The 27,953-nt window shown below is 43.5% G+C and overlaps 1 protein-coding gene across 1 annotated transcript in view; it reads left to right on the top strand.

The window, feature by feature from the left end:
- The window catches only part of CNGA2 (cyclic nucleotide gated channel subunit alpha 2), a 58,854-nt gene that overhangs the window by 15,605 nt on the left and 15,296 nt on the right, over positions 1 to 27,953 (top strand). Inside the window, exons 2-5 of the mRNA XM_033947225.1 lie at positions 8,172 to 8,304; positions 20,297 to 20,407; positions 23,968 to 24,147; positions 24,860 to 24,967. Of these exons, the coding sequence (XP_033803116.1) occupies positions 8,207 to 8,304; positions 20,297 to 20,407; positions 23,968 to 24,147; positions 24,860 to 24,967 (497 nt within the window). The 5' untranslated portion in view covers positions 8,172 to 8,206. The remainder of the gene's footprint in view (positions 1 to 8,171; positions 8,305 to 20,296; positions 20,408 to 23,967; positions 24,148 to 24,859; positions 24,968 to 27,953) is intronic.

The following is a 27,953-nucleotide window of genomic DNA, read 5'->3' as shown; positions in this document are numbered from 1 at the left end:
TCCTCCCTATATCTTAAAAAAATGCTTATACAAATATGTAGGTAGGTTGGTAATGCACTACGACTACAATAACAGACCCACAAATGTTTTGTCTTTTAAGATGAATGCTCTTAAATACAGGGGTATCACATATAAATTATACTTATGCTGTTAAATAATAACACCACGATCTTTATAATGTAAGTAAACACTTATTAGCAGTGGTTAAAAAGGTTCATTGTAATGCTTTTCCTAGATGCATTGATTTCTCTTTGGCCTCTAGCGCCAGGGCTTTGAAACAATGTGATAGAATACATGAAAAATGCACCTGTTTGAGTGAGCCTCTGATGTCAAAGAGATATACATAAGTGAAGATTAATATGTTTTGCTTTATGATATTTTTCAACCTTCAAACACAAATAAAAACTTAGAGTGACGCCTAGATCTCCATTCCCTCCCCTCTCTCCCCAACTTTCCATTCAGTGTCTCCCCTCTACCTCTTTTCTATCTAGTATCCCCTCTTTCTATCCTCATCTTTCCATCCAGCGCCTTCTCTGCCCATTTTCTATCCAGTGTGGTCCCTTTGTCTCTCGTCTTCCTTCCATTTAGCATGTCTCCCTTCTCTCCCTTCTCTCCCCCTCATCCTTTCACCCAGTGTTTCCCTCTTTCCCCATCCTTCCATCAAGTGCCTCCCATCTATCCCTTTTCCATCCAGAGTCCCCTTTTTCTCTATCCATTCATCCATTTAGCATGTCTCCCATATTTCCCTTGCCCCTCCCCAATCCTTCCATCCAACATTTCCCCTTTACCCCTTTTCTATTCAGGGTTTCCTTCTTCTTTCCTCATCCTTACAATGTGTGTCCCTCCTTCTCTCTTCCCCATCCAGCTTTTCCCTTCTACACCTTTTCCTTCAGGTTCCCCTTTTTCTCTCCTCATCCTTTCTTTTAGCATGTTCCCCCTCTATCCTTCTATCCAGTTTCTTCTCTCTGTCTCTCCTCTTCCTTCCATTTAGTATGCCCCCCTTCTCTCCCGCTCATCCTTTCACCCAGCATCTCCCTTCTTTCCCCTTTTTTTCATAAAGTGCTTCCCATCTATCCCATTTCCAACCAGGGTCCCCTTTTTCTCTCCCCATCTTTCCATTTAGCAAGTCTCTCATATTTCTCCCCACATTCTTCCATCCAGCTTTTCCCCTCTACCCCTTTTCCAACCAGGGTTCCCTTTTTCTCATCCTTTCCTTTAGCATGTTCCTCCTCCATCCTTCTATCCAGTTTCTCCCCTCTGTCTCTCCTCATCCTGCCCCCTCCCCCTTCATCCTTTCATCCAGCATCTCCCTGTTCTCCCTACCCTTCCATCTAGCTGTTTTTACATGCGGAGCACCTCTTCAGGGGGCAGGAAAGAACTCCACTCTTTCCCACCCGCTGCTGCTGCTGTACTCACCGGCAATTCTTCTTCAAATAGCTACTGAGATTTCATGTGGCAGCCTCGTGACAATTCCATGAATCTCACAAGACTGCTGCATGAAGTCTCGGCAGCTATTAAGAAGCAATGGAAGTGAGTACAGTGGCAGCAGAGGGCAGGAAAGAGTGGTGTTCTTCACTGCCTACGGTCACTAGACCACCAAGGTTGACAAGGTAGACTTTGTGAGGGCCAACTAAGGCCTGAGGTTGGTCAGCCTGCTTTCCCCATTACTGCGGGATTACCACGGTATCGGTCCCTGCAGAATGGACTACTGTTACCATAGTATTCCTGGGCAATTTTTTTTTATTTTCCCCATGATGTGTCATTCTCTATAAAGAAACAGGAAAAAATCCAAAGTCTAAATCAATTTGATGCAAGAGGAAAATCAAGGGAAAAAAAGTGCTTTATGATTTTAGCATCCCATATACATTAGCAGGTTAATAGAGACCCCATTCAATGAAAGTTGTGCTTATATATTTTTTTTAAATTATGGGTTTTCAAGTGCCCTGATTAGTTGATCTTTTGGTCATCTATTTTTTAGGGTGAAACCTGAAATCTCCTAGTGAAGAATTCCAAATTCGGGTTAATCTCTATAAAGCCCCAGAACTAGTTTTTCAAGAAAAATTAAATTGTAGGAAGTTCAAAGATAAGTTACTCTCTTATCCTAATGATGCATTATTCAAATCTATGGGCCCCTTTTACAAAACCACAGTAGCAAGTCCTATGTGGCAAATGAAACATAGCCAATAAGGTTCTTATATACAGCAATGAAATCGAGTCGCTTAACACTAGAAGGAAAAGAACCTCAGAAACCCGTTCAGAATCACTATCAGTCTGAGACTTATCGGTTCTGGCTTTCTATCATAGGTTCTGAAAAACCTTTCAATTTTTTGGTCTATATAAATGCTGTGAAATAGTATTTATTAAAACTAATACAAAATGTTAACCTTAATTTAACACCTAAAAAGTGTATGGGACACTATTGTCTCATATGTTCAATCAGAGATAGGATGTACATTAGCACCACCTCAGATCTAAGCTGAACCAGAAATAAATATATCAGCTAAAACTCCTGAATCCAAAAAATGCGAAAACTACATTGCCACTTATTTCAGTGCCATTTCCGTGCCCAATAGGATCCGTTTTGCCGAGCAAGTCAGCTTCTTCTGGGGAACCATGGAACAGTTCAATACAAAATTAATCTATTTTTTAGGGTGAAACCTGAAATCTCCTAGTGAAGAATTCCAAATTCGGGTTAATCTCTATAAAGCCCCAGAACTAGTTTTTCAAGAAAAATTAAATTGTAGGAAGTTCAAAGATAAGTTACTCTCTTATCCTAATGATGCATTATTCAAATCTATGGGCCCCTTTTACAAAACCGCAGTAGCAAGTCCTATGTGGCAAATGAAACACAGCCGATTCAATTGCTCCCTTTGAAGTGGGCGATGTGATGTGTTATATGTCCTTTTATTTTTTAAGTAATCTCTGCCTTTTTCCTATTTTACTTGTATTTGTAACAAATAAATAACTTTAATAATAAAATCAAGGTACAGTAAATGGCAGGCTTTACCATGGGAGTCACAAACCTATGGTATCTCAGTACCGCAGCTTGATAACTCCCATGGTAGATGAATAACACTGCTTTTGAGCCACCCAGCAAGCAGTGTTATTCCAGAGGCCCAGGAGCATCAGGACTCAGCTGTGGCCAAATTACTCTAGCCAATAAGGTTCTTATATACAGCAATGAAATCGAGTCGCTTAACACTGGAGGGAAAAGAACCTCAGAAACCCGCTCAGAATCACTATCAGTCTGAGACTTATCGGTTCTGGCTTTCTATCATAGGTTCTGAAAAACCTTTCAATTTTTTGGTCTATATAAATGCTGTGAAATAGTATTTATTAAAACTAATACAAAATGTTAACCTTAATTTAACACCTAAAAAGTGTATGGGACACTATTGTCTCATATGTTCAATCAGAGATAGGATGTACATTAGCACCACCTCAGATCTAAGCTGAACCAGAAATAAATATATCAGCTAAAACTCCTGAATCCAAAAAATATGAAAACTACATTGCCACTTATCTCAGTGCCATTTCCGTGCCCAATAGGATCCGTTTTGCCGAGCAAGTCAGCTTCTTCTGGGGAACCATGGAACAGTTCAATACAAAATTAATTGTCAGATTGCTTAAGCTGTCGCTCATTTGCGCTATTTCTTTGCTATACGCGGGTTCAGAATCACCAGCGGCGTGACTGAATAATAGCATCATCTGACCCCTCAATCATATCCCAAAAGCCATGACATCTTCAGCCCTAAACAGAATCCTTTATATCAGGGGTAGGTCATTCCGGTCCTCGAGAGCCGGAGCCAGGTCAGGTTTTCAGGATACCCACAATAAATATGCATGAGATAGATTTGCATCTTAAGGAGGCAGTGCATATTCATTGTGGATATCCTGAAAATCTGACCTGGCTCTGGCTCTCGAGGACTGGAATTGCCTACCCCTGCTTTATATGGAAAATGGCCCCTAGCTGTAGTACCGCAAGACTAAGAGTCGCCAGCACCATTTTAGAGGGTGGTATCAACAAGGCAGGTGTGATTAGGAATCACTACTGCCCAGCCCTAGACACCAGGGCAGAAATAAGTTATGACTGAGGGGAGGGAATCTTTGGGGTGGGGATTTGGTATATAATCAGGTAGTCCATTGAGGATCAGAGAGTGCAGGTGAGGATCGGAGAGTGGGGATCATCATGGCCAGGGGAATTTGACAGCTCCAACTGGCCCTTTAAGATGCAGTCTGAGGCTATTGGATCACTGGGTGGTAAAATAACCTCAGCAATGGTCTGCAGTGTGCATTAGGAACCAACTTTATGTAATGAATGGGGGCGCTCACCTCACCACACATTTACTGTGGTCATAAAAAGAAAAGAAAGCTTGGTGAATCATGGATACAACCAGCCAGGCTGTGTTTAAATGAAAAGCATAGCAAGTGGTATAAACACAGGAAGGACTCGTATGACCATTAGAGGAGGTTGGGAAGCACTGAAAGTCCCAGCCTCTCTTCTCTACCCTCACCTTCTTTACTCACCTTTTTCCACTTAACCTCTTCCTTCCTTCTGTACCTGAAGTACTTAGGTAACTGATCTATAGAATCTTAGTCCTCAACAAATGATCTTTAGAATTGTTAATCACTAACTCTGAACTTTGTTAATTCCACTCAATCTGTAGCATCTTTTAATCATTGTAAACCGCATAGAACTTCATGGTCCTGCGGTATATAAACTGTTATTATTATTACTAGTCTTTAAGCCCGTTACATTAACGGGTGCTAGAATAGATGTGTAGACTTTTAGCACAATGGGGCGCTGAGGCATTTATTTCTTTCTGTCCCATGTCCAGCATTACCCCTTCCCTGCTTCCCCTGTCCAGCAGTAGCCCTTCTCCCTTCTTTTTACCTCCCCCCTCTCCAGTAGTACCCCTTCCCTGATCCCCGTGTCCAGCAGTAACTCCTCTCCTTTCCTTTTACTTACACATATTCAGGCTCCCATTCCCCCTTTTACCTTCCATATTTCCACCTTTTTCTCCCCATCCAGCATCATTCCATCTTCTCTCTCTCTCTCTCTCTGCTATCCCATCCAGCATGCTGCTGTCTCTGTCTTGCCCTCCATCAAGAATCACCCCATCTTTCTCTATATATTTCTTCCCTCATCCATCACCAATTTATTTGTCAATCCCTAGTATCCCTTCCCCCTCATCCAGCATGGCTCCCTTAACAATATCCGGTGTCATCCTTTTACAACATTTCAAGTTCAGTGACAGAGCAGCAGTAGTATCAGGTGTAAAAAGAAAGTCCACTTGCTGCAACTGGAAGTGGCCCTTTCCCCCTTCTCAGTTCCTTCAGCAGTACTGCTCCCAGTGATCATCTTTGCCGCTTCACTCGAGCCCGCTATCGCGATGCAGCAGTAACTGCACCCTCTGCCTGGGTTTCTGCAGCGCCTGCATTCGGGTGCCCACACCACCCTCCACTTTCTCCCCTCCCATCACCTTGATCCCTGGGCCCTGTTCTCCCGGCCTGGCTCTACCCCTATAGCGCTTCACGGGAGGAGTGGGGTCATGCCCTACAGCGTATCGCCGTCGCCCACCCAGTGCTCCACATAGCCCTCGGCCAGAGGCGCAGTCACGCTAGCCTGCCGTAGGAGCGCGTTTTGGTGTGGGCCAGGCTCTGGGAGAGCTCATGCAGACCTCCATCACGAAAAACAGCACTACCGGCCAAAGTTTATTTTTAAAGTTTAAAGCCGCTGCGGCGGCTCCTCGCACTATCGCTGTCTGCGTCGGAAGCCTTCTCCGACGCAGGTGTGGCTGATGAGAGGAGCCGCCGCAGCGGCTTTAAACTTTAAAAATAAACTTTGGCCGGTAGTGCTGTTTTTCCTTGATGGAGATGTGCGCGAGCAGGGAGGCGAGCCCTTCTCTAGGGGGCGAAACAGGCTTCTGAGGAGCTTCGGAGGCTGTTAGCCCCGCAGAGACGGAGCGGCCGTGCCAGCGCCGCTCTCCCTCTCAGCGGGCCGGGCCAGAAAAGGAGAAGGTCGGCTTGGATTCAGTGTCAGCATTAGGGTTTCGCCGGCCGCCAGCGCTCAGCCGCACCGTGAAAGCCGGGTGAGGAAGGCCGCCGCAGCCTTGCGGCTTCCCCTTCTAACAATTTCATTTTTTTAGTTCAAAGCCGCCGCTGCAGCTCCTCTCTCGATCCCCGCCTGGTGTGATTCGAGAGAGGAGCCATGGCAGTGGCTTGAGCATAAGCCCGATGCGCAGACCTCGGCTTGCGGCAGCGGTGGTAAGTCCGATGCGTGTAAGCGCGCATGCGCACTCTCATGTTCGCGACAGATCAGGGAACACAATTTTTTTAGTGCGCATGGGCGGCCTATCATTTTATTATATTAGATTCTTTCACCTTTTATACTATTTTCCTCTTTCTTCATACTCCCTATGCATAGTTTGACTTATGTTTGAGGGTAGGGTATTTAATATACACCTACTTGCTCCATTGTCCATTCTAAACTTCACTGCCTCCTACTACTCCTGAACTAATCTTCTGTGATCCCTTCTCCCTCTCCACTCTTTAACCAGATCCTGAAGACTGTGCTCGCCCAACTCTTCTCATGTCCCCATCTTCGCTCTTCCTCAGCAGGCACATCTTTGTTATTCCTGCTTTGCCATAAGTATGGATCAGGTTCCTGACTCCAGTTCCAAAAGTCCCAAAATATTTCTCTATTCCTCTGAACAATTCTTGTCGTTCCATCACTATCTGGGACTACACCAGGAACTACAGTTACTGTTGCTTATGTTTGAATATATCGGTTGCTGTATTATAAACAAAACATAGTAGCATAGTAAATAGCAGATAAAGACTCTAAGCGCTCTTCTGTAAGGACAATGTAAGTCGTATAGAGTGTAATTGTATGGGGGTATACACATGGGCAGAACATGGGCGGGGAGGGGACTTGGGTACATTTCCCACTTATGCACACAATTTATAGAATACTGTAGTTAAGTGTCCAGTTTGCCACACTTTCAGTATACCTATCTATGCCTGCCGTGCCTGAAATGTTGGCATATCTACAGCTCTGTCTTCATCCCACCTCTCTACTGGCTCCTTTTTATGTGCACAAATTTTTACCATTAAGCTAAATCAGTGTTTCTCAACACGCAGTATGCAAGGGAGGGAATGAGAGAGAGAGAGAGGGGGAGACATATTGCTAATGGGGGTGGAGGATAAAGGAAGAAAAGTTGGACTAATGGATGGACTGAGAGAGATGTTGGTTGGGGAAGGGAATGAGGTCTGGAGGAGATGAAGCATGCAGGAGGCAGAAATAAATAAATATTGGATGCACAGTCAGAAAGAAGTGCAACCAGAGACTCATGAAATCACCAGATAACAAAGGTAGGAAAAATTATTTTATTTTCAATTTAGTAATTGAAATGTGTCAGTTTTGAGAATTTATATCTGCTGTCTATATTTTGCACTATATTTGTCTATTTTTCTATAGTTGTTACTGAGGTAACATTGCATATTTCAAAGTCATCTGCCTTGACATCTTTGAAAAAAAAAAAGAATATAAATGATAATTAACATTTTCTCTGCATAAAGTGTGCTTTGTGTGTTGTTTTTTTGTGATTACCATTCTGTATTAATAAGCTTACATTATGTATGAAAAATGGATGGAAGAAATTGCATTACAATTAGTACTATTATTATGGGGATGGGGTCTGGGGCGGAGCTTGGGTGGGGTTACTCGGTTGATCTTTGTTAGACTTAGGGGGTACTTGGCTTGAAGAAGTTGAGAAACACTGAGCTAAATGGTCCGGCTTTATATTTAAAGAACACCAAAATTGTGAGGATATGCAAATTTTGTGTTCACCCCCTGATGGTGAGAATACATAACTCACTGTGAATATTGGCCTGATAGTGAGAATACATAACTCACTTTGAATATTGGCCTTCATAGGTTTGATCCTAAAATTGAATGGTTACACAAATAGGGACCACATTCCAAATAGGGACCAGGATTCCAAAGTGACACTGAGGAGAACTGAATTTGGTATTTATTTAGTATGTGTGAAGGCTAGAGATATGTGAAAAGGGTCTGCATGTGTGCAGTACTTAAAGATGTTGTGGGTGAGAGATTAAAGATGATGTGTATAGCACATATTCCATTTTGTTTTTCTGTTGTTTACCAGAGTAAGCACTATGGCCGCATAGAGTCATATGGAGAATGATGGGACAGATAAACGTACAGAAGAACTCTCCAGCCAACGCAAGGCGATCTGTAAAATCTACCCATGAGGAGGACCAGGAGAAAACAGAAAGCAGGTCAGACTTTCAGAGTATCACCAGTCACTGGTTCATGGAACATGTTTTAGAAGCATGATATAATGGGAGAGAGTCAGCATGTGTTCAGACAAGGGAGGTCTTGCCTCACTAATTTGTTTGACTTCTTTGAAGGTGTGAATAAACATGTGGCTAAAGGTGAGCCAGTTGATGTAGTGTATCTAGATTTTCAGAAAGCTTCTGACAAAGTTCCTCATGAGAGGCTCCTGAAAAAATTAAAGAGTCATGGGATAGGAGGCAATGTTGAATTGTGGATTAAGAATTGATTATTGGACAGAAAACAGAGGGTAAGGTTAAATAGACATTTTTCTCAATGGGGAAGGTAAATAATTCTGGGACTTGTGTTATTTAACTTATTTATAAATGATCTGGAAATTGGAACGACAAGTGAGGTGATTAAATTTTCAGATGACACTAAACTGTTCAAAGCTGTTAAAATGCATGCAGATTGTGAAAAATTGCAGGCAGACCTTAGGAAACTGGAAGACTGGGCGTCCAAATGGCAGATGAAATTTAATGTGGACAAATGCAAAGTGATGCACATTGGGAAGAACAACTCAAATCATAGTTACCAGATGCTAAGGTTAACTTGGGGGTCAGCACCCAAGAAAAAGATCTGGGTATCATTGCAGACAGTATGCTGAAATCTGCCACCCAAAGTGCAGCGATGGCCAAAAAAGCAAACAAGATGCTAAGAATTATTAGAAAAGGGATGGTTAACAAGACTAAGAATGTTATAATGCCTCTGTATCACACTGTGTCACTCGGTGTGAGCTCACCTTGAGTATTGTGTTCAATTCTGGTCACCTTATCTCAAAAAAGATATAGCATAACTAGAAAAAGTTCAAAGAGCAACCAAGATGATAAAGGGGATGGAACTCCTCACATGAGGAAAAACTAAAGAGTTCAGGGCTCTTCAGATTGGAAAAGAGACAACTGAGAGGAGATATGATTGAAGTCTACAAAATACTGAGTAGTGTAGAATGGGTACAAATAGATTGATTTTGTACTCCATCAAAAATTACAAACACTAGGGAATGCTCGATGCAGTTACAGTGATATAATTTTAAAACCAATAGGAGGAAATATTTTTTCACTCAGAGAATGGTTAAGTTCTGGAACACATTTCCAGAGGATGTGGAAAGAGCGGTTAACCTAGCTGGGTTTAAAAAAAGTTTTGGAAAAGTCTGCTATTGAGTCAGACACGTAGGAAGCCACTGCTTGCCCTGGATGGGTAGCATGGAATGTTGCTACTATTTGCGTTTTTACCAGGTACATATGACCTGAATTGGCCACTGTAAAGATGGGATACTGGGCTAGATGAACCATTGGTCTGACCCAGTAAGGTTATTCTTATGTTCTTATGAAGCAAGGATAAAAATCTTTTAATTTTGAAGCAACTAAATGGATGAGTCAAGACATTTCTCAATTACATTACATTACGGATTTCTATTCCGCCTATACCTTGCAGTTCAAGGCGGATTACAAAAGATTTGTCTGGACATTTTCCAGTGAAGATACAATTTTTTTTTTTTTAAACAGAGGGGAGATAGCTGGATAGAATCCTTGGGGAACTTACAAGTTGGATATTAAACTGACAGTGCAGAACTGTGTGATAAAGACAAATGGAATACAGTTAGAGTGGGTAAGATTACAATCTATTTTAGGGGTTTGTTTACTTGGAAGGTGTTTAGGTGGGTAATTTGGGGAAGAATTATCTGGAGGTAGGTGAATCATCTGGAGGTAAGAGAAGAGGGGTTAAGATATTTGGATGAATTTTTTGAAAAGCAGGGTTTTGATTTCTTTTTGGAATGTTTTGAAGTTGTCTGATATTGTCAGCAGATTGGAGATGGAATGGTTGAGTTTTGTTGCTTGTGTTGCCAGAAGGTTGTCAAACATTTTCTTGCGTTGTGTGCCTTTGAGTGGGGGGAAGGCAAAAGGGTTCGAGGTTCTTCTGTGTCTTGAGGTGGAGATCTGGTTTAAGCGGTTGTTTAGATAGGAGGGGGAAGAGCCGTGTAACGCTTTGAATACTAGGCAGTGGAATTATCTTACATTACATTACATTACATTACATTACATTAGTGATTTTTATTCCGCTTGTACCTTGCGGTTCAAAGCGGATTACATAAGAAGAGAACTGGACATTTCCAGGATGGTACATGACAATAGAGAATACAGTTTGAGGATAGAGACTTAATAACAGAATGATAGTAAAGACTTAGTAACATCGGAAGATGTTTTGGACGGCAGTGTTTTGGTTTCTTGGGGGATGGGGTGAGGGAGGTTAGGTAGATTGTATATGCTTTTTGAACAGCAGTGTTTTGATTTCTTTACGGAATGTCTTGAGGTCTGATGTTGTGGTTAACAATCTGGTGATGGAGGGTTCGAGTTTTGCAGCATGTGTTGCCAGGAGGCTATCGTAAAGCTTTTTGCGGTGAGTACCCTTGAGTGGTGGGTATGCGAATGATGTCAGTGTTCTTCTTGTTCTGGTTGGAAGGTTACGGTTTAGGCGGTCATCTAGGTAGGTGGGTGCAGTACCGTTAATTACTTTGAAGAGTAGACAGTATAGTTTGAATTGAATTCTGGCTCGAATCGGTAGCCAGTGTGAGTCTAGGTAGGCATTGGTGATGTGGTCAAATTTTCCGAGTGAGTAAATTAGTCTAAGGGCTGTGTTCTGAACAGTTTGAAGTTTTTTGATCATGTTTGTGGGGCATGGTAGATAAAGGATATTGCAATAGTCCACGAGACCTAGTACCAGGGATTGTACAATTATCCTGTAGTGTTCTTTGTCAAAGAATTTCCTTATTTTTCTTAAGTTGCGCATTGTGAAGAATGCTTTTTGGGTAGTTTTGTTGATTTGGGTCTGCATAGTGCAGCATCTGTCTATCAGCACTCCCAAGATTCTGAGTGAGGTCTGGATTGGGTATTTGGTTGCTTTAATTTCTAGGTCTGTTATGGATGGGTTTTTGTCCGTTTCAAGCATTAGGAATTTGGTTTTGTCCGAGTTTAGTTTCAGTTTGTGGTTTGTCATCCATTTTTCTACTTCATCCAGAATTATTTCCAGGTGTCCTGTTGAGGTGTGGTCTTTGGTTTCAAAGGGGAGGAGTATAGTTATGTCATCTGCGTAGCTGAATGATGTTACACCTAGGTCGTCTAAAGTGGTGCCGAGGGAGGAGATGAAGAGATTGAATAGAATGGGCGACAGTGGTGACCCCTGCGGGACTCCGCATGGATTTGACCATGGGTTAGATTTCGTGTTGTTTGTCTTAACTCTGTACGTTCTTGTTTTAAGGAATCCTTGGAACCAATTGTAAACCATCCCTGAGATCCCGATTGCATCAAGTATCTGGAGTAATATGGTGTGATCGACTAGATCGAAGGCGGCGGAAAGATCTAGTTGGATAATTAGAATCCTGTGTCCTTTACTGAGGTGTTGTCGGGCTATGTCTAGTAGTGTTGCTAGTAGTGTTTCCGTGCTGTGGTGAGATCTGAATCCTGATTGAGAGGAGTGAAGTATATTATGGTCAAATAGGTAGTTGGTGAGGTATTGAGTCACTAGTCCTTCAATCAGTTTGACATATAATGGGATCGAAGCGATAGGTCTGTAGTTGGTAGGAGCGTCTATAGGACCTTTTTGATCTTTCAGTAGGGGTGTGATTATGATCTCTCCAAGATCTTGTGGGAATTGACCTTCTGTGAGAGTGCTTTGAATCCATTGCATGAGGTTGGTTTTGAATTTAAGGGAGGCATTTGTAAGCAGATACGATGGGCAGTAGTTCATGTCGCATGAGGTGTGGCTGTATTTTTTGTATAGTCGGTTCAAATCAGACCTTTGTAGGGTTGGGAATGTGGTCCATGTTCTGTCTGCAGATATGGCTTCTTCCGTTGTGGGGGTTGTTATCTCGTAGAGTTTGGTGGTTGAGTTGTTGAAGGTATTTCTGATTGTAGTGATCTTGTGTTTGAAGTGGTCTGCTAGTTGAGAAGCTGTTGGTGGTTTATTGCCTTGGGTGGCAAGGAATGGGTTTGTGTCCGTAAGTTTTTTTACTAAGTTGAAGAGTGTTTTTGTATCAGAGGTGTTTGTGCCAATTAGTTTGGAATAGTATGTTTTGCGTTTTTCTTTAAGTTTGGTGTTGTATAGTTTGATTTGGGTTCTCCAAGCGGATTTGGTTTGATCATTTTTCTTTTTTCTCCAAGATCTTTCAAGTTGTCTGCAAAGCCTTTTTTGTAGGAGGAGTTCGGAGTCGAACCACTTGTCTGAGGATCTGCAGGTTCTATGTTTGGTTTTTTCAGGGGCTAGCTCGTTCAAGGTTGTTTCACTTAGGATGCGCCAGTGATTTACGAAGTCAGTTGGGTCGATGGGAGCGATTATAGGGTCCACTTTATCCCAGAATGTGGCAGGCTCAATTTTCTGTCTAGATTTGAAGGTTGTTTTTTGTGGTTTGGGTTTTGTGTTATTTTGAGGCCAGTTGATGGTGAAAGTGTATTTGTGGTGGTCTGACCAAAGAGAGGGATGCCAGGTACCATTGGTGATATGAATTTTTGGGGTGTGGATGTTATGAGACGTGAATGCTGCTATATCAAGTTGGTGGCCTTTTTCGTGCGTGGGTTCAGGATTGAGGATCTGGTAGGATAGGGCGTCGAGGTATGAGAGTATATCGTCTACTTGTTTGGATGTGTGGTCCTCGAGGTGGAGATTGATGTCTCCTAGGAGCAAATTGTATGTGGAGGTTAGGGAGTTCTGGAATATGAATTCTTCGAGTTCAAGTTTTGAAGTGTTCCATTTTCCTGGAGTGATGTAGCATAATAGACAGTTCAAGGTGTCTGTGAGTGTATTGTCGGAGAGTTGGCATGCAAGAAGGTCTAAGTGAGGGGTTGAGTGTTTGTGTAGAACTTTTAGGTTGAGGTTGTTTTGTACTAGGATAGCTAGTCCTCCCCCTCGTTTGTTTTCTCGACAAACCAGCTCTAATTTATACCCTTTGGGGCAGAATTCGGTTATGCAAGGGTCCGAATTGGATGTTAGCCAGGTTTCGGCTAGGAAGAGACAGCTTAGTTGTTCTTCAGTCAGCCAGTCTTTAATTAGGTTTGCTTTTGGGCTGATTGATCTTATATTCATGTAGGCACAGGTTAATAAGGTATATTTTGTGTTGGAATTAGGATTGCAATTAAGGTAGAGGATATTTTTTGGTGGAGTGAGTTGTTTTTGAGTAGTAGTCTTGTGCTTTGGTGGAGGTCTTTTTCCCCAGGTGGTAGGAATGTGGTCTTGGCTGGTCAGTGGGCAGGATGTTAGGGTTCTCGTGGTGTGGATTTTTCTGGGCGGTTGTGGTTGTCTATAGGTTGTTGTCAGAATTGGGATGGGTGATAGGTGATATCCTGTGGTTTGCCAGTTGGAAATGAGTAGTGAAAGTATTAGGATGGCAAGTGTGGTTTTGTATATGTAATTTTCCATTTTGTTTGTGGAGTGGATCGGGGCTTGAGTGGCCTGTTTGCAGGTTCGTTGCTCTCCTTCTCTGGCGGGGTGGGCCGGCTCCCGCTGCTGGAGTTCCCGAAGCAAAGTCAAGAAAGTAAAAAAGTAAAAAATAAATAAAAATAAAAATAAATAGCTCTAAATTCAAGGAGACCCCGCTGGTTTCGGGGGAGGGGCGGACTGCCTCGCGCTCCCCTGCAGGATCGGGCTCCTCTCTGCTTTTTCCTGCCTTCCTGCTGTTTAAAGTGCAGGCAAGGCAGATCGCCTCCATCTAGCCCTATCTCACCGAAACATTCATTTTAAATTCAGTGTAAAGAAAATGACTTAAGAACACATTTTTAGATTAATATTAATAATGACCCTGACTCATTACCTCACATGGTATTGGCAGGTAGGGACAGGAGGGAGAGTTATAGTCCATAAATGTAGTCAATCCTTGCTAAGGATTTCCTTTAGAGCAGTGGTTCTCAACCCTGTCCTGGGGACCCCCCAGCCAGTCAGGTTTTCAAGATAATCCTAATGAATATGCATGAGAGAGATTTGCATACCTGTCACTTCCATTATATGCAAATCTCTCTCATGCATATTCATTAGGGATATCTTGAAAACACGACTGGCTATGGGGTCCCCAGGACAGGGTTGAGAACCACTGCTATAGTTGTTGATTTTGGTAGTGGGATGTTCTCTTATGACTGAGTCTTGAAGCATGGCATGGTAATCAGTGGCTTAGTAAGAGGGGGCGGACTGCCCCGGACTGCTCCAGGCGCTGTCTTGGTGGGGGCGTTAGCACCTCTCTGTCCCCCATCTCACTCTCATGCCCTCCCTTCTTCCCCCCCTCCATTCCTGTTTACATCTTCACCAGCAAAAGCATCTTCTCCAGCCTGCTGCTCGTGCTGGCCTGGCTCCCCTCCAGGAAGTAACATCAAAGGGAAAGCCAACACCGGTGCAAGCAGCTGGCTGGAGAAGCTGCTCATGCTGGTAAAGATTTAAAGAGGTCCAGGGGGGAAGGGAGGGCACGAGTGTGGGGGTAGGGAAGAAGCTGGCGAGCACAGAAGGAGCAGGGGACAGAGAGGATATGAGTGTAGGGGAAGGGAAGGAGCTGGGTGGCATGGAAGGAGCAGGGGGGCAGAAAGGAGGGCACAGAGGCGCCACTGCCCTGGGCATCTTCTACCCTAGTTATGTCCTGATGATAATATAGATCACTTTCAAATGGCCCAAATTAAATCTTTAACTTGATAGAATCAATCAGTATATATATTAGATCTCAGGAATATAAACCCCCAACAAGAATGATTAAAGATCAGGTTTACTTTCTCTCAAACAGTCATTCTAACAAACTCAGTTAACCTCTCATTACAAGAAGCTTTACACACCAATCTCCTCATTAGTTTTGAAAAAAATATCAATTTTTTTTACTTTTTAAACCTTTAAAGTGTATTTTAAATATTCATAAAATACAACTTTTAAACCCTTAACCCGAGGGGGAATCCTTGAGAAAGCCGCTGTTATCAGGCGAAACATGTCGGATTTACTCCCCTTGGCCGACGGACAGAATGCATTTTGAATAAGCTACGTAAACGTCTCTATTTACCCTGATAAATGAGGGGTTTGGGGTTTAAAAGCTATATTTCATGAATATTTATATATATTTAAAATACACTTTAAAAGTTTAAAAAAGTAAAAAATTGATATTTTTTCAAAACTAATGAGGAGGTTGGTGCGTAAAGCTCCTTGCAATGAGAAGTTAACTGAGTTTGTTAGAATGACTGTTTGAGAGAAAGTAAACCTGGTCTTTAATCATTCTTGTTGGGGGTTTATATTCCTAAGATCTAATATATATATATATTGATAGTAATATGACATATTTCTAAATTGCTTCAACAGGGTTTGGAGGTCACCATGCTTTTTTCTAGATCAGGGGTGTCAAAGTCCCTCCTCGAGGGCCGCAATCCAGTCGGGTTTTCAGGATTTCCCCAATGAATATGAATGCGATCTATTTGCATGCACTGTTTTCATTGTATGCTGATAGAGCTCATGCATATTCATTGGACTGGATTGCGGCCCTTGAGGAGGGACTTTGACACCCCTGCTCTAGATACAGCTGAGTTGAAGGAATGTAAGTGGGATGTGGTAGTGTGGCTTTTCACTCACTCTCCTGCTCAGGTTAATGAGAACACAAGTGACATTTTCATAACATTGAGCTGATCTGACAAGCAGGAGATGAGATTCTTCATTTTGTTATCACAATGCCGAGTTCCTTAAATGATGATCTCCTCTCAAGATTCCTATGAGATTTCTCAGGGAAGGAGAAAAAAGTCTTGTCTAATGCTTTCAGAGCTATGGAAGATTAATTAATTTTGGGATTTTGTTGACACCTTTTTCAGTATTCGATTTAAAGTAGGTATCTCCCTGTTCCTGAAGGGCTCCCAATTTAATTTTGACCTGAGGAAATGGAAGAGTAAGGGCTCCTTTTACAAAGCCACGCTAGCGGTTTTATCGGCACGCACCGGATTAGCGCGCGCTAGCCAGAAATCTACCGCCTGCTCAAAAGGAGGCGGTAGCGGCTAGCACACGCGGCAATTTAGCCCGCGCTATTCCGCGCGTTAAGGCCCTAGTGCGGCTTTGTAAAAGGAGCCCTAAGTGACTTACCCACAATCACAAGGAGCCGCAGTGGGATTTGTGTTAGGCACCCCCAGATGGTAAGCCCAGTACACTAACCACTAAGCTACTCCTCCACAGAGAGCAGGACCTAGCCTACCAGGATTCCGCTTCCGCTTCTGGGATATCTGTACTTCTCATTATTTCACCTTGTTGTGTACATGTGTGCAAAACTTCATTTGACACCCCCCTCCCCTGAAAAATGCCTCTGTTGTGGAGCACAAAGCGTGAAATTTTTCAGGGAGTCACTGAGTTGCGTGTGTGTGGATAGTAAAGAACTGTGGGTGGAGTTGGAGGCCCTTTTCCTGGGTGGGAGGGGGTGTGATATAAAAGGAAAGGAGAGAGCAGATTCATGTGCTGAAGTGGTACACCTAAAGGGAGAGAGTCTAAAGAGTTTGCGGAAGTGCAGACAAGCAGGAGGGAGAAAAGAGGAAACCTGGGGGGTTTCAACTGAAGAGGAGTGAAAAACTTGATTTACCAGTCCAAGGGATTATTCAGGAGAGGACAGAGTAGGGTTACCAGCCACCCAGATTTACCTAGATATGTCCTCTTTTTAGAGGTCTATCTGGGTGTCTGGACAGCTTGGCAACTTTGGAGGAGTTTGTCCGGATATGGCTCAACTGCCCCCCACCTACCTCCTCTGCTGAAATTGTCAATCTTTGGCCAGGCCATCAACATCAGTGCAGTGAGCCTGCTGCTATTCACCTGCCCAGGAAGCCTTCATTCTGCAGCTGTGTCACCTACACGGGAATAAGAAGTCGCAGCAGAATGAAGGCAGGTCAATGGCTCACCTCACTGATGCTGTGGCCTGATGAAAGAGTGAAAATTTCAGCAAAGGAGATAGGTGAGGGACAGGGAAGAACCATGGCTGGAGAAAGAAACCTTGATCCTGCTGGGAGAGTGGGGTTAGAGGGGGGGGGGGGAGAGAGAGAAAAAAAAAAGCACTCATGGGTGGGGGGTAGAGGAAGGGAGAGAAGCACCATTGGGGGGAGGGGTTGAGGGAAGGAGAGGGGGATAAAGAGAAACAAGAGGGGATTTGGAGAGAGAGAGACAGAGCACTAAAAGCATGCAGAGAGTGGTAAGGGGATTAAGGAAATGATAAAGGGTGGGGGGGACAGGGCAGGAGTAAGACTGGTGGGAGGCAGGGGGGAGGCCAGGGTTAGGGCAGGGGCAAGATTGATGGGAGGTAGGATAAAGGAGGGGTCATGTTCTCTTTTTTTTCCACTTCACAAATATGGTAAGCCTAGGACAGACTGTATGTGAAGGAAAGTAGAGAGAAAAGAAGATGGAGTATTAGAGAAATAGTTTGGAGTGACTTCAACTTTGAGTTTGTTAGAAACCAGCTATTCTACACTTGGATTGGACTGAAGCTGCAAACAAGTTAAAATAAAAGAGTTCCAGTTTATCAATTATACTTAGGCCTCTCTGCTTTCTTCCTTAAAGCAGTTAGAGATGAGACTGAAGGCTGTGGTTGAGACCCCAGGATTGAAATCCTCTGGCCTACTGGGTTCTACCCAGCCATGGCCTTTGCCCAGATCAGCAGATGGTGAGGATTGTGCCCCACTAAAGAAATATCTTGTTGTGAGTCCTGGTTGCAGGTGTCCCAATCCCAGACTAAGCTGGCCAGAGCCCACGTATAGGCTGCAAGGCAGGACTAGGGCTATAATTAGAATTGTTCTTTAAAAGGAAATGTAATATGTTGACTGGAAATACTCAGGGGGAGGCAATATTCAAAATGATTTTACAGGGCAGAAGAGGCTTTGGCTCAGTTAAATCACAGTGAGCAGGCTATCTCCAGATTTTCAGTGACACTTAATTTCACAATTACTGCAGAAAAGCTGGTCAGTCTGTAGCAGATCATGCTGTAAGCCAGGGGTGTCCAACCTTTTGGCTTCCCTGGGCTGCATTGGCCGAAAAAAATGTTTCTGGGGCCGCGCAAACGCTGCAGCAAGACAGAGGAGGGAGCCGGCAAGATGGTAAACACCCAGGGGCAGCAGAGGAAAACACTGTATCGCCCTCGACCGGGGCCGCACAAAATACTTCACTGGGCCGCATGCGGCCCTCGGGCCGCAGGTTGGACACCCTTGTAGTGTAAGCCGTTCAGAGCTTGTTGGGGAGAATAGGATATAAAACAAATTACAGTGGTACCTCAGTTTACGAGTGCACTGGTTTGCGAGTGTTTTGCAAGACGAGCAAAACATTTGCAAAATCGGTGCCTCGGAAACCGAGCATGGCTCGATTTACGAGCACCCCCCCCCCCGCAATCCGGCACCCCCTCCTGCCTCGAACCGGCACCCCCCGCCACGATCCGACTCCCCCGCCACGATTGGGCACCCCCTGCCACGATCCGACCCCCTCCCCTGACACAATTGGGCACCCCCCCGCCGCTTCTTACCCTCATCTGGGCACTCTTGAAAATCAGCCTTCTCCTCTGCTGGGCCTCAGCCTGCGAGTTCACGTTCTGAACGTGAACTCGCAGGCTTTGAGCATCCTCAGATGCTCAAGGCCCAGCAGAGGAGGAAGCTGATTTTCAAGAGTGCCCAGATGAGGGTAAGAAGCGGTGGGGGGGGGGGTGCCCAATTGTGTCGGGGGGGTCAGATCGTGTCGGGGGGGTGCCCAATCGTGTCGGGGGGGGGGGGGTCGGATCGTGGCGGGGGGTGCCGGTTCGAGGCAGGGGGGGTGCTGGATCGCAGGGGGGGGTGCCTGATTGCGGAGGGGGGCCTTCGAGGGGAGCAATGCCGGTTCTGGGGGGGGAGGAGCGCATCAAAGCGAGTTTCCATTATTTCCTATGGGGAAACTCGCTTTGATAAACGAGCATTTTGGATTACGAGCATGCTCCTAGAACGGATTATGCTCGTAATCCAAGGTACCACTGTATATGAATGAATAAATAAATAAATAAATAGTGCTGGGGTAGTCCACATTTGGAGTTGGAGAGGAGCCAGGAGTTAATGTGTGTACTGGCAATATTCAGGGCTGTTGCCCATATAGTTACATTAGAACATAAGAATAGCCATAGAGAGGCAGACTGATGGTCCGTCTAACTCAGTATCCTGCTTCCAGCGGTGGCCAATCCAGATCAAAAGTACCTGACAGAATTCCAAGTGGTAGCAAGATTCCATGCTACCAATCCCAGAGACAGCAGTGGCTTCCCCCATGTCTATCACGAGGCAGTCCTAAATTTGCTCAGTTAGCTATGCATGTAGGTGACTGAATATTGGCTATTTTTGCATAACTTCTGGGTGCCATCAAAGACCTGGATAGTCAGTGCTAGAGCCTGAATATGTCCTGACAATATCTAGGTCTAAATTAGCCAGCGGTAGTCGACATTTAAACAAATGCTGACTGCCCCCAGCAGAATATTGACTTGTCTATGACTATTTCTATAATGTTCCCATTCTCTCATATGAAGAGTTTATCCTATCAGTTATTAACCATGGCTAGGAAAACCTCCTATGACCCCATTTGATTCCTCATTCAAATTTGTGAATATTTGACTGAATTTTTTTTTGAAATATCAGTCATCCTAAATGATCAATTGTCAGTGACTGGATTTTTTTTTTTTAAATCCAGGATTAATTAGTTTGTTTAAATTTCTGCAAAAATGTGCAGATTTGAAACATGTAAAAAGACTCTGTGAATCTTCAGATTTTGAATGCAACTCTGAATCTGTGATTATTCATATTTGAGCCAAACAAATATGGATTAAGAGTTGAATGGCCCAGATTTTTCTGTGTCAGCCTGAAAGAACTCAGATTGATTCGGTCCTATTTGTAACCTGATTATCTAAGTGTGTTACATAATCTGAGTACCCATCCTTAGTAATAACATTCATATTGATTTTCTTTGCAGAGCACAATCAGCTTGTGATGACACTTCCTCGGAGCTGCAAAGGGTTGCGGCTTTGGACAATGGGGAAACTGCATCACATGCTTCCTTCCGAGCAAGAGGGGCACTATCGAGGTACATCGAATGTTACGTTTATAGACTCATTGAATGCTTAAATCTTCTTTAAAGCAAGTGAAAGGCAAATCTTTAACCGGGCACGTGGTTGAGGCTATTCTGTAAGGGAAAGTAGGTACCTACAGTATTTTCCTTTAAAGCAGCGTATCGCAAACTGTGCCACGGCGAGATTCCGGGTGTGTCGCGAGACACCCGGTGAGGAGGAGAGGCACCGGTTGACTGTTTGCAGGACGTGCCTCTCCCTTCTTCCTCCCCCCCCCCCCCACTGGCATAGTAATAGCAGGCTTTGTGCATGTGCCAGATTTTTCTGTGTCAGCCTGAAAGAACTCTGATTCAGTCCTATTTGCGCATTTCCGGATGCCCTCCAGCCATGGCACTGAGTTTAGTGTGCTGCGGCTTCAGAAAGTTTACGGGACACTGCTTTAAAGAATATTAGTGTAACCGGGTATATAAGATGTAGGTGCCTAGGAGCGAGCACTTAGACCAGCCACAGAGCTGGTGTGCTAACAGTGGGTACCCACTGTTAGCACACATAACCCACATCTGCATCCTGACATTGCAGATACCCACATGTTAGCACACAGTGTTGCAGATACCCACATAACTTACAGTGTGCTGTAAATTGCACATATCATTTTGAGCCAATCCAGGCTTTGCTTATGTGCACACCCGCCTTGCAAACACAGTTATTTTTATTATGATATACCGCCTTTCCTCCACAGATATCAAAGTGGTTTACAATACATTTACTAGTAATCAGGCTTTAAGCATTTCCCCTATCTGTCCCACTGGGCTCATAATTAACTATAGTACCTGAGACAATGGAGGGTTAAGTGAATTTCCCAGGATCACAAAGAGCGATGCTGGGATTGAACCTGCAACCTCAGGGGGTGACAGGTCAAAAACGCGCAAGACAATTGCGCGCAGCACATTTGTGAAAATAATTTGCGCTCAATTGTCTTGCGCTCAATTGTCTTGCGCTCATTTGTCTTCACGCTCAGTTGTCTTGCGCTCAGTTGTCTCGCGCTCGATTGTCTGCGCGATTTTGTCTGCGCGCGATTGTCTTGCGCGAAATTGTCTTGCGCACAATTGTCTATGAACCACCTCAGGGTGCTGAGGTAGTAGCTCTAACCACTAAGCCTCCACTCCGTCACATTTATGATGAATCCCTTGTGAGGGTGGGTGGGATGGGTATAGGATCAGGGCAATTAATTTGTATCCTTCACTGGTGATGTAACCAGCTAGGTTATATATCCTACTTCTCATATTTTGGATCATTGGTTGTTGATAAATTTAGTAAAACTATACCAGCAGTACTTAGGACTATCATAAGGGGTTAGTGATATGGGGGGGGAGGGGGGGTGTCTATCCAGATCAATGAATGGGGGGGGAAATGAAGAGGATGCCAGAGATTATGCCACCACTGTCACACAAGTGGCAGAAGCCATTTCCCACATACTGCTACATCTTTCAAGAAAGACTGATCAGCCATGGCATAAGATGGAGCAGAATGGGGCAGAGTCATGCGTCCGTGTTTCTTTGTGTTCAGATATGGTAACCCTAACACCTACTCTTGACTCTTTAGTTAGGGTTATCATATAGCTCCAGAAAAAGAGGATGGATTGAGACATCCGGGTTTTACTTCCATTGCTTTCAATTAGGGTTACCAGATTTTCTGTTTGGAAAATCTGGACCCCTTAGACCCGCCCCCAGGCCCGCGCAGTTCCACACATCTCCGCCCCATCATACCTCAGTCCCACCCCCCCAATCCTGCCCTATCCTTGCCCCCTACTGCCTGCTCTGGTCGGGCAGGAGGGCATGTGACGAGATGACGTTGCACACACGTGCATGCGCATGACATCATCGGGTCGCCCTCCTGCCTGACGGCGATTATGAGGGAGGCTTTCAAAACCAGGACAAAGTGCCAGGTTTTGAAAAGCCGTCTGGGGAAATCCGGATGTCTGGTAACCCTACTTTCAATGGAATAAAACCCAGATGTCTCAATCTGTCCTTTTTATGGAAAAACAAAATCAAAAAGTGGGAGCGGCCGTAGAGCTATAAGCAAAAACCCCCAAATTAAAAAAAAACAAACACACTGCTGACAAGTATTGGAGGGACAACCACAATCATTCAAACAAATACATAAAAATAAGAAATATTAAATAAACTGTGGAGAAAAACAGCTCTGCAAGATACCATTAAAAGCCTGTATCATCACTGGTCTGTAAAAAAACTCCACAATATCAATATATATCAATCGTGCACACGAATATTCTTTGGAATCTATACTTTTAGTGTGAGTTTGATGAGATCCAGGCTCTACGCCAATAAACTTAAGGAGTGATGACTACAATTGCGTAAAAGGTTTTTCAAATAATTGCCAAAATTGGCGTGAAACACTTTATAACTATATTGTGTGCTATATAGGTTTGCTGTTCTGGAACAGTGTTAGAGCAGTACTATTGAAAGGAAAGTTATAAAGTGTTTCACGCCAATTTTGGCAATTATTTGAAAAACCTTTTGCGCAATTGTAGTCATCACTCCTTAAGTTTATTGGCGTGGAGCCTGGATCTCATCAAACTCACACTAAAAGTATAGATTCCAAAGAATATTCGTGTGCACGATTGATATATATTGATATTGTGGAGTTTTCTTTACAGACCAGTGATGATACAGGCTTTTATGGGTAACTTGCAGGTCTGTTTTTCTCCACAGTTTATTATTTCTTATTGTTTATGCATTTGTTTGAATGATTGTGGTTCTCTGTCCAATACTTGTCAGCAGCGCGTTCTTTACATTTTTTTGGTTTCTCCTTTTTATGGAGCCATATAGTAACTCTACTCTTTACCTATGAGTAGTTTGATCTATAGATACCTTTAACTTGTATGTTTGTCATTGAGTATACAGCATAGTCAAATATTCACAACATTGTGCAAATAGTAATAGAGGCTGACCAAAATGTTTTATTAAAGTTTCAGATGAAACTGAAACTGCTACCAAAACAGTTAAACTAGTTTTGGCCACAGTTGGCAGCTCAGCCACAGTCACTCTTTCTGTTGGTTTCAGAGACAGAAAATATGGTGGTAAGTAGGGTTACCAGATTTTACTTTAGTAAAATCCAGACCCCTATACCCGCCCCCAAGCCTGCCCTGTTATACCCCAGTCCCGCCCCCAATCCCGCCCTAGACCTGCCCCAGCCCCCCTCCCCCAATGCCTACCCTGCTGCCCGATGCAATTTCAAGGAAGCTTTTCAAAACCCGGACAAAGTTCTGGGTTTTGAAAAGCCGACCGGATCTCCAGACATGACCTTGAAAAGGAAGACATGTCCAGAGAAATCCAAACATCTGGTAATCCTAGTGGTAAGACTGACCCAGTCTGAGCCCTGCTCATAAAGGGTCATTATCACAGGCTTAGAAATTAAGTCAGGAGTGTGCACCAGCAGGACACAAAGCAATCCATGACTGATTTTTAGTATGCATTAATTGGAAATTACTGTATGTAGTGTCATTGTCTGCAAGGCCACAGCCTTTAACTGAATCTCCTGTTTCTCATTCTTCCAGGATAGTCCGGCTGGTAGTGGTTCTTAGAGATTGGGCTCAGAAGAGCTTACAAGACCAAGAGCAAAGACCGGACTCATTCTTGGATCGGTTCCGTGGACCAGACATAAAAAGTGTAGCTAGCCGGCAAAGCAATACACAGGCAGGCCAGGAAGATGGTGATGGCAAGAAGAAAAAAAAAAAGTAGAGTTCCTTTTTGTAACATCTTAATCTTTTATTGTAATCATACATTCAATCATTTTCCACTCTTAGGGGCTGATTCTATAAACAGCGCCTACATCGGCCGGTGCATATGAAAAATGGTGCCGGTTGTGCGTCGGTCCCACTTTGGTGCCATTTATAGAATCGCGGCCAGAGGCGCCTGGGTAAAAACTTAGGCACCTGAAATGTAGGTGAGGGTTTTAAAAGCCTACATTTCAGGCGCTTAAGTTTTTGGAGAATCATGCTTAGCGGCACCTAAGTCACTCTCCGCCCATAGAAATGCCCACTTAGGTGCCGCTAAGTACCATGTGATAGGTACCTATTTTTTAATAGAATCAGATAGGGGCCTATCGCCCAATTAAATTTTTATTTTTAGTGATTACTGAGCCTATTAAGAGTATTTTGCCAATTAAGTTATGCGCCTAAGAGGCGCCCTTTATAGAATCATCCCCTTACTGCATTCTGTCCATAGGACCTCCCTACATATTCCATACAGTGAGGGTTTTTGTCATAGTTTGATCAAAAATCAAGAAGACATGATAGACTGGACCTTATTCAGAAAGGGCTTCTTTCTCATGTTGTGCTATGGAGAATGTATTTATAGCATAAGGTCCATTGTGTCTTATTGCCACACAGCATACACACACGCTTAGCAGTTCTACTTTGTCAATGTTGGGTTTTTTTTTCTTTTTAGGAAGAGAAGGAGGCTATTTGTAGTGAACCCTGCTGGGAAATGGTATTATCGTTGGCTGTTGGTCATTGCTGTGCCTGTCCTTTATAACTGGATTCTCCTTGTGGCAAGGTGAGAATGGCTTCCTTTCAGATGAATCCAAACCCAACAAACTCTCAAAGAAGCCAACACTCAATAAAGTAATATTGTTGTGGGGTTTGTTTGTTTTTTTAAACTTCTTTATTCATTTTTAACACTTACAAAAAGTGAAACAGTATATAACATCAATTTGTTCTTAAATACATCACTTAATATTCTATAAAACTCAATTTCAAATCCCATATCCCTCCCCCTCCCTATTCAATAACATTCATCAAACCCAAGAAAAACATATAATAACCTCCCCCCTCCCCACATTGTTTACCCTCAAAATAAAACCAAGAAATCTACACCCCCTCCCCTAATCCTGAATGTGCATATTTAAGGGAAAAATTTTGATATTCATTCAGTACAATATTTTGTTAATAGCTCCCAAATATCCTGAAACTTCTTAATGCTCCCCTGCTGTATGGCAATTACCCTTTCCATTTTGAATATGTGACATAGAGAATTCCACCAAAGGCTATAATTCAAGCGATCCCAATTTTTCATTATATGTTATCATAATGAGTAATAACTTATTATTATTAGATGATATTTGACTCTTAGCCCTCATTGATGTGCCAAATAATACAGTATCATAAGTTACTGCAACTGGATTTTCTAACAAACCATTTATTTGACCTCAAATTGATTTCCAAAAAGCAAGTATCAATGGACAATAGAATAGCAAATGATCTAATGTCCCAGCTTCAATATGACAGTGCCAGCATCTATTAGATTTAGAGTTATCTAACTTTTGTTGTGGTTTTATGTATTGTCTTATGGAGAGTTTGTCGGGTTTGGATTTTGCATTTGGGACTCACTTTATTGAGGTTTTTGGATTCCTCTCAGATGAAACACTACGAGCAGAAAAAGGGTGATTCTACAACCGGGCACTTGCATATACGCACCCCTTGCTTAGATAGATTTACTGAATACTAGCATTTTTGCAGGTAAGGGTATCCTTAAGTTCGTAAGTGCAAGCAAAGCAAGTAAGCAGTATTTTATAAGGGTGGGCTTAGGTGGCATAGAAAGTAGATGCAAGGGGGCTTTCCCATGTAAGTGTTTGATTGGCTGGCATGGGAAGAGTAATGTCTTTTCTGATCTCACACATTTAGAAATGTTTCTTGATAATCATTAAAGTTCTTAGGTAAATTTTATGAGAGGGGTTATATTGGTTCTTATGAGAACTCCTGGTATAGGTTTAGAACAATCTTATCATAAGGTAAGATTTTATTTTGTTTTCTTTAAATTATTATCTTTTTTTTGTAGACTAATGTCAATTGGGTTTTTGTAATGTGATTATGTGTTGGAATATTTGGTTCTATTTGTGTTGTTATTTTGGTGATGGGACTAAAGCGTGCAAGATCTTCATGCGCGGACAAATGAGCAGAGACAAATGCATGCAGGATGTCAGTGCGCCAGATTAAAAGTTACATTTAAAGCGCTCTGAGGGGGTTTGGGGGAAAACCCCACTTTACTTACAAGTGTTGGCGCTGCCATTGGGGGGTGAGGGGACCCTCCCCCTTACAGAGGAAACTTTCCTCTGTAAGGAGGGGTTCCCCCACAACCCCCCCTCGGAGTGTTTTAAATTTAACTTTTAATTCGGCACATTGATGTCCTGCACGCATTTTTCTCAGCTCATTTGTCCTCGCACGCTTTCATCTATGAACAATTATTTCCTATGTAAGGAGCATTTTCTTTGCATATTGGATTAAATTATATATACTGCGCCTAAAAAATCAGTACCAAAAAAACAAAACAAAATGCCTAAGCACTATTCTACAAACAGTGGCATAGCAAGGGTAGGAGGCACCTGGGGCACAGGCACCCTACAAGCCCTCCTCTCCACCCCCACCACTCCTTCCCTACCCCACACACCACACTCACGCCCTCTCTCCCCCTGTACCTCTTTAAATCTTCACTAGCGCGAGCAGCTTCTCTAGCCTACTGCTTGCGCCAGCGTTGGCTTTCCCTCTGATGTCACTTCCTGGTCCTGTGATCCGGAAGTGATTTCAGAGGGCAGCAAGGCTGGTGCAAGCAGCAGGCTGAAAAGGTTGCTCACGCTGGCAAAGAGTTAAAGAGGTGGGGGAGGGGAGGAGAAGGGGAAAGGAGGGCGCAAGCATGGTATGAGGGGTGAAGAGGTGCCATCACCCCCACCAAGATGGTAGCTGGGGCAGTATGCCCCCTGCCCCCCCTTACTATGTCACTGTCTACAAATGATGCCTAAAGTTAGAATAGCGCTTTCTATCCAGAGCCATGCCTAACTTTAGGCATAACCCTTTGCACCAATAAATCTTCTAAACTCTTGAGGAACAAATTTTCTGATATATGTCAATGCAAAGCTCATTTTTATACAGCAGACCCTTAATATTCACGGGGGTTAGGGACAGAGTTGGACCGTGAATATTCAAATATCGCAGATAACTTTCAGGGTCGGCTCTGACCCACCCCCGCCTCCCTCCTGTGTCCCGGACCTTCCCCAGACCTTACCTGGTGGTCTAGTGGCGACGTGGGGCAGGATCGATTGTCCTACACTCTTCCCCGTGCAGAGCCATCATCACGGCAGCCATTTTGATGATGGCTCTGCACAGAGCAGGAAAGTAGGACATAGTAACATACATAGTAACATAGTAGATGGCGGCAGATAAAGACCCGAATGGTCCATCCAGTCTGCCCAACCTGATTCAATTTAAATTTTTTTATTATTATTATTAAATTTTTTTCCTTCTTAGCTATTTCTGGGCAAGAATCCAAAGCTTTACCTGGTACTGTGCTTGGGTTCCAACTGGCAAAATCTCTGTTAAGACTTACTCCAGCCCATTTACACCCTCCCAGCCATTGAAGCCCTCCCCAGCCCATCCTCCACCAAACGGCCATACACAGACACAGACCGTGCAAGTCTGCCCAGTACTGGCCTAGTTCAATATTTAATATTATTTTCTGATTCTAAATCCTCTGTGTTCATTCCATGCTT

Source organism: Geotrypetes seraphini, chromosome 5 (assembly GCF_902459505.1).
Source record: "Geotrypetes seraphini chromosome 5, aGeoSer1.1, whole genome shotgun sequence".
Classification (NCBI taxonomy): domain Eukaryota; kingdom Metazoa; phylum Chordata; class Amphibia; order Gymnophiona; family Dermophiidae; genus Geotrypetes; species Geotrypetes seraphini.
This window is presented reverse-complemented; position numbering and strand designations above follow the sequence as displayed.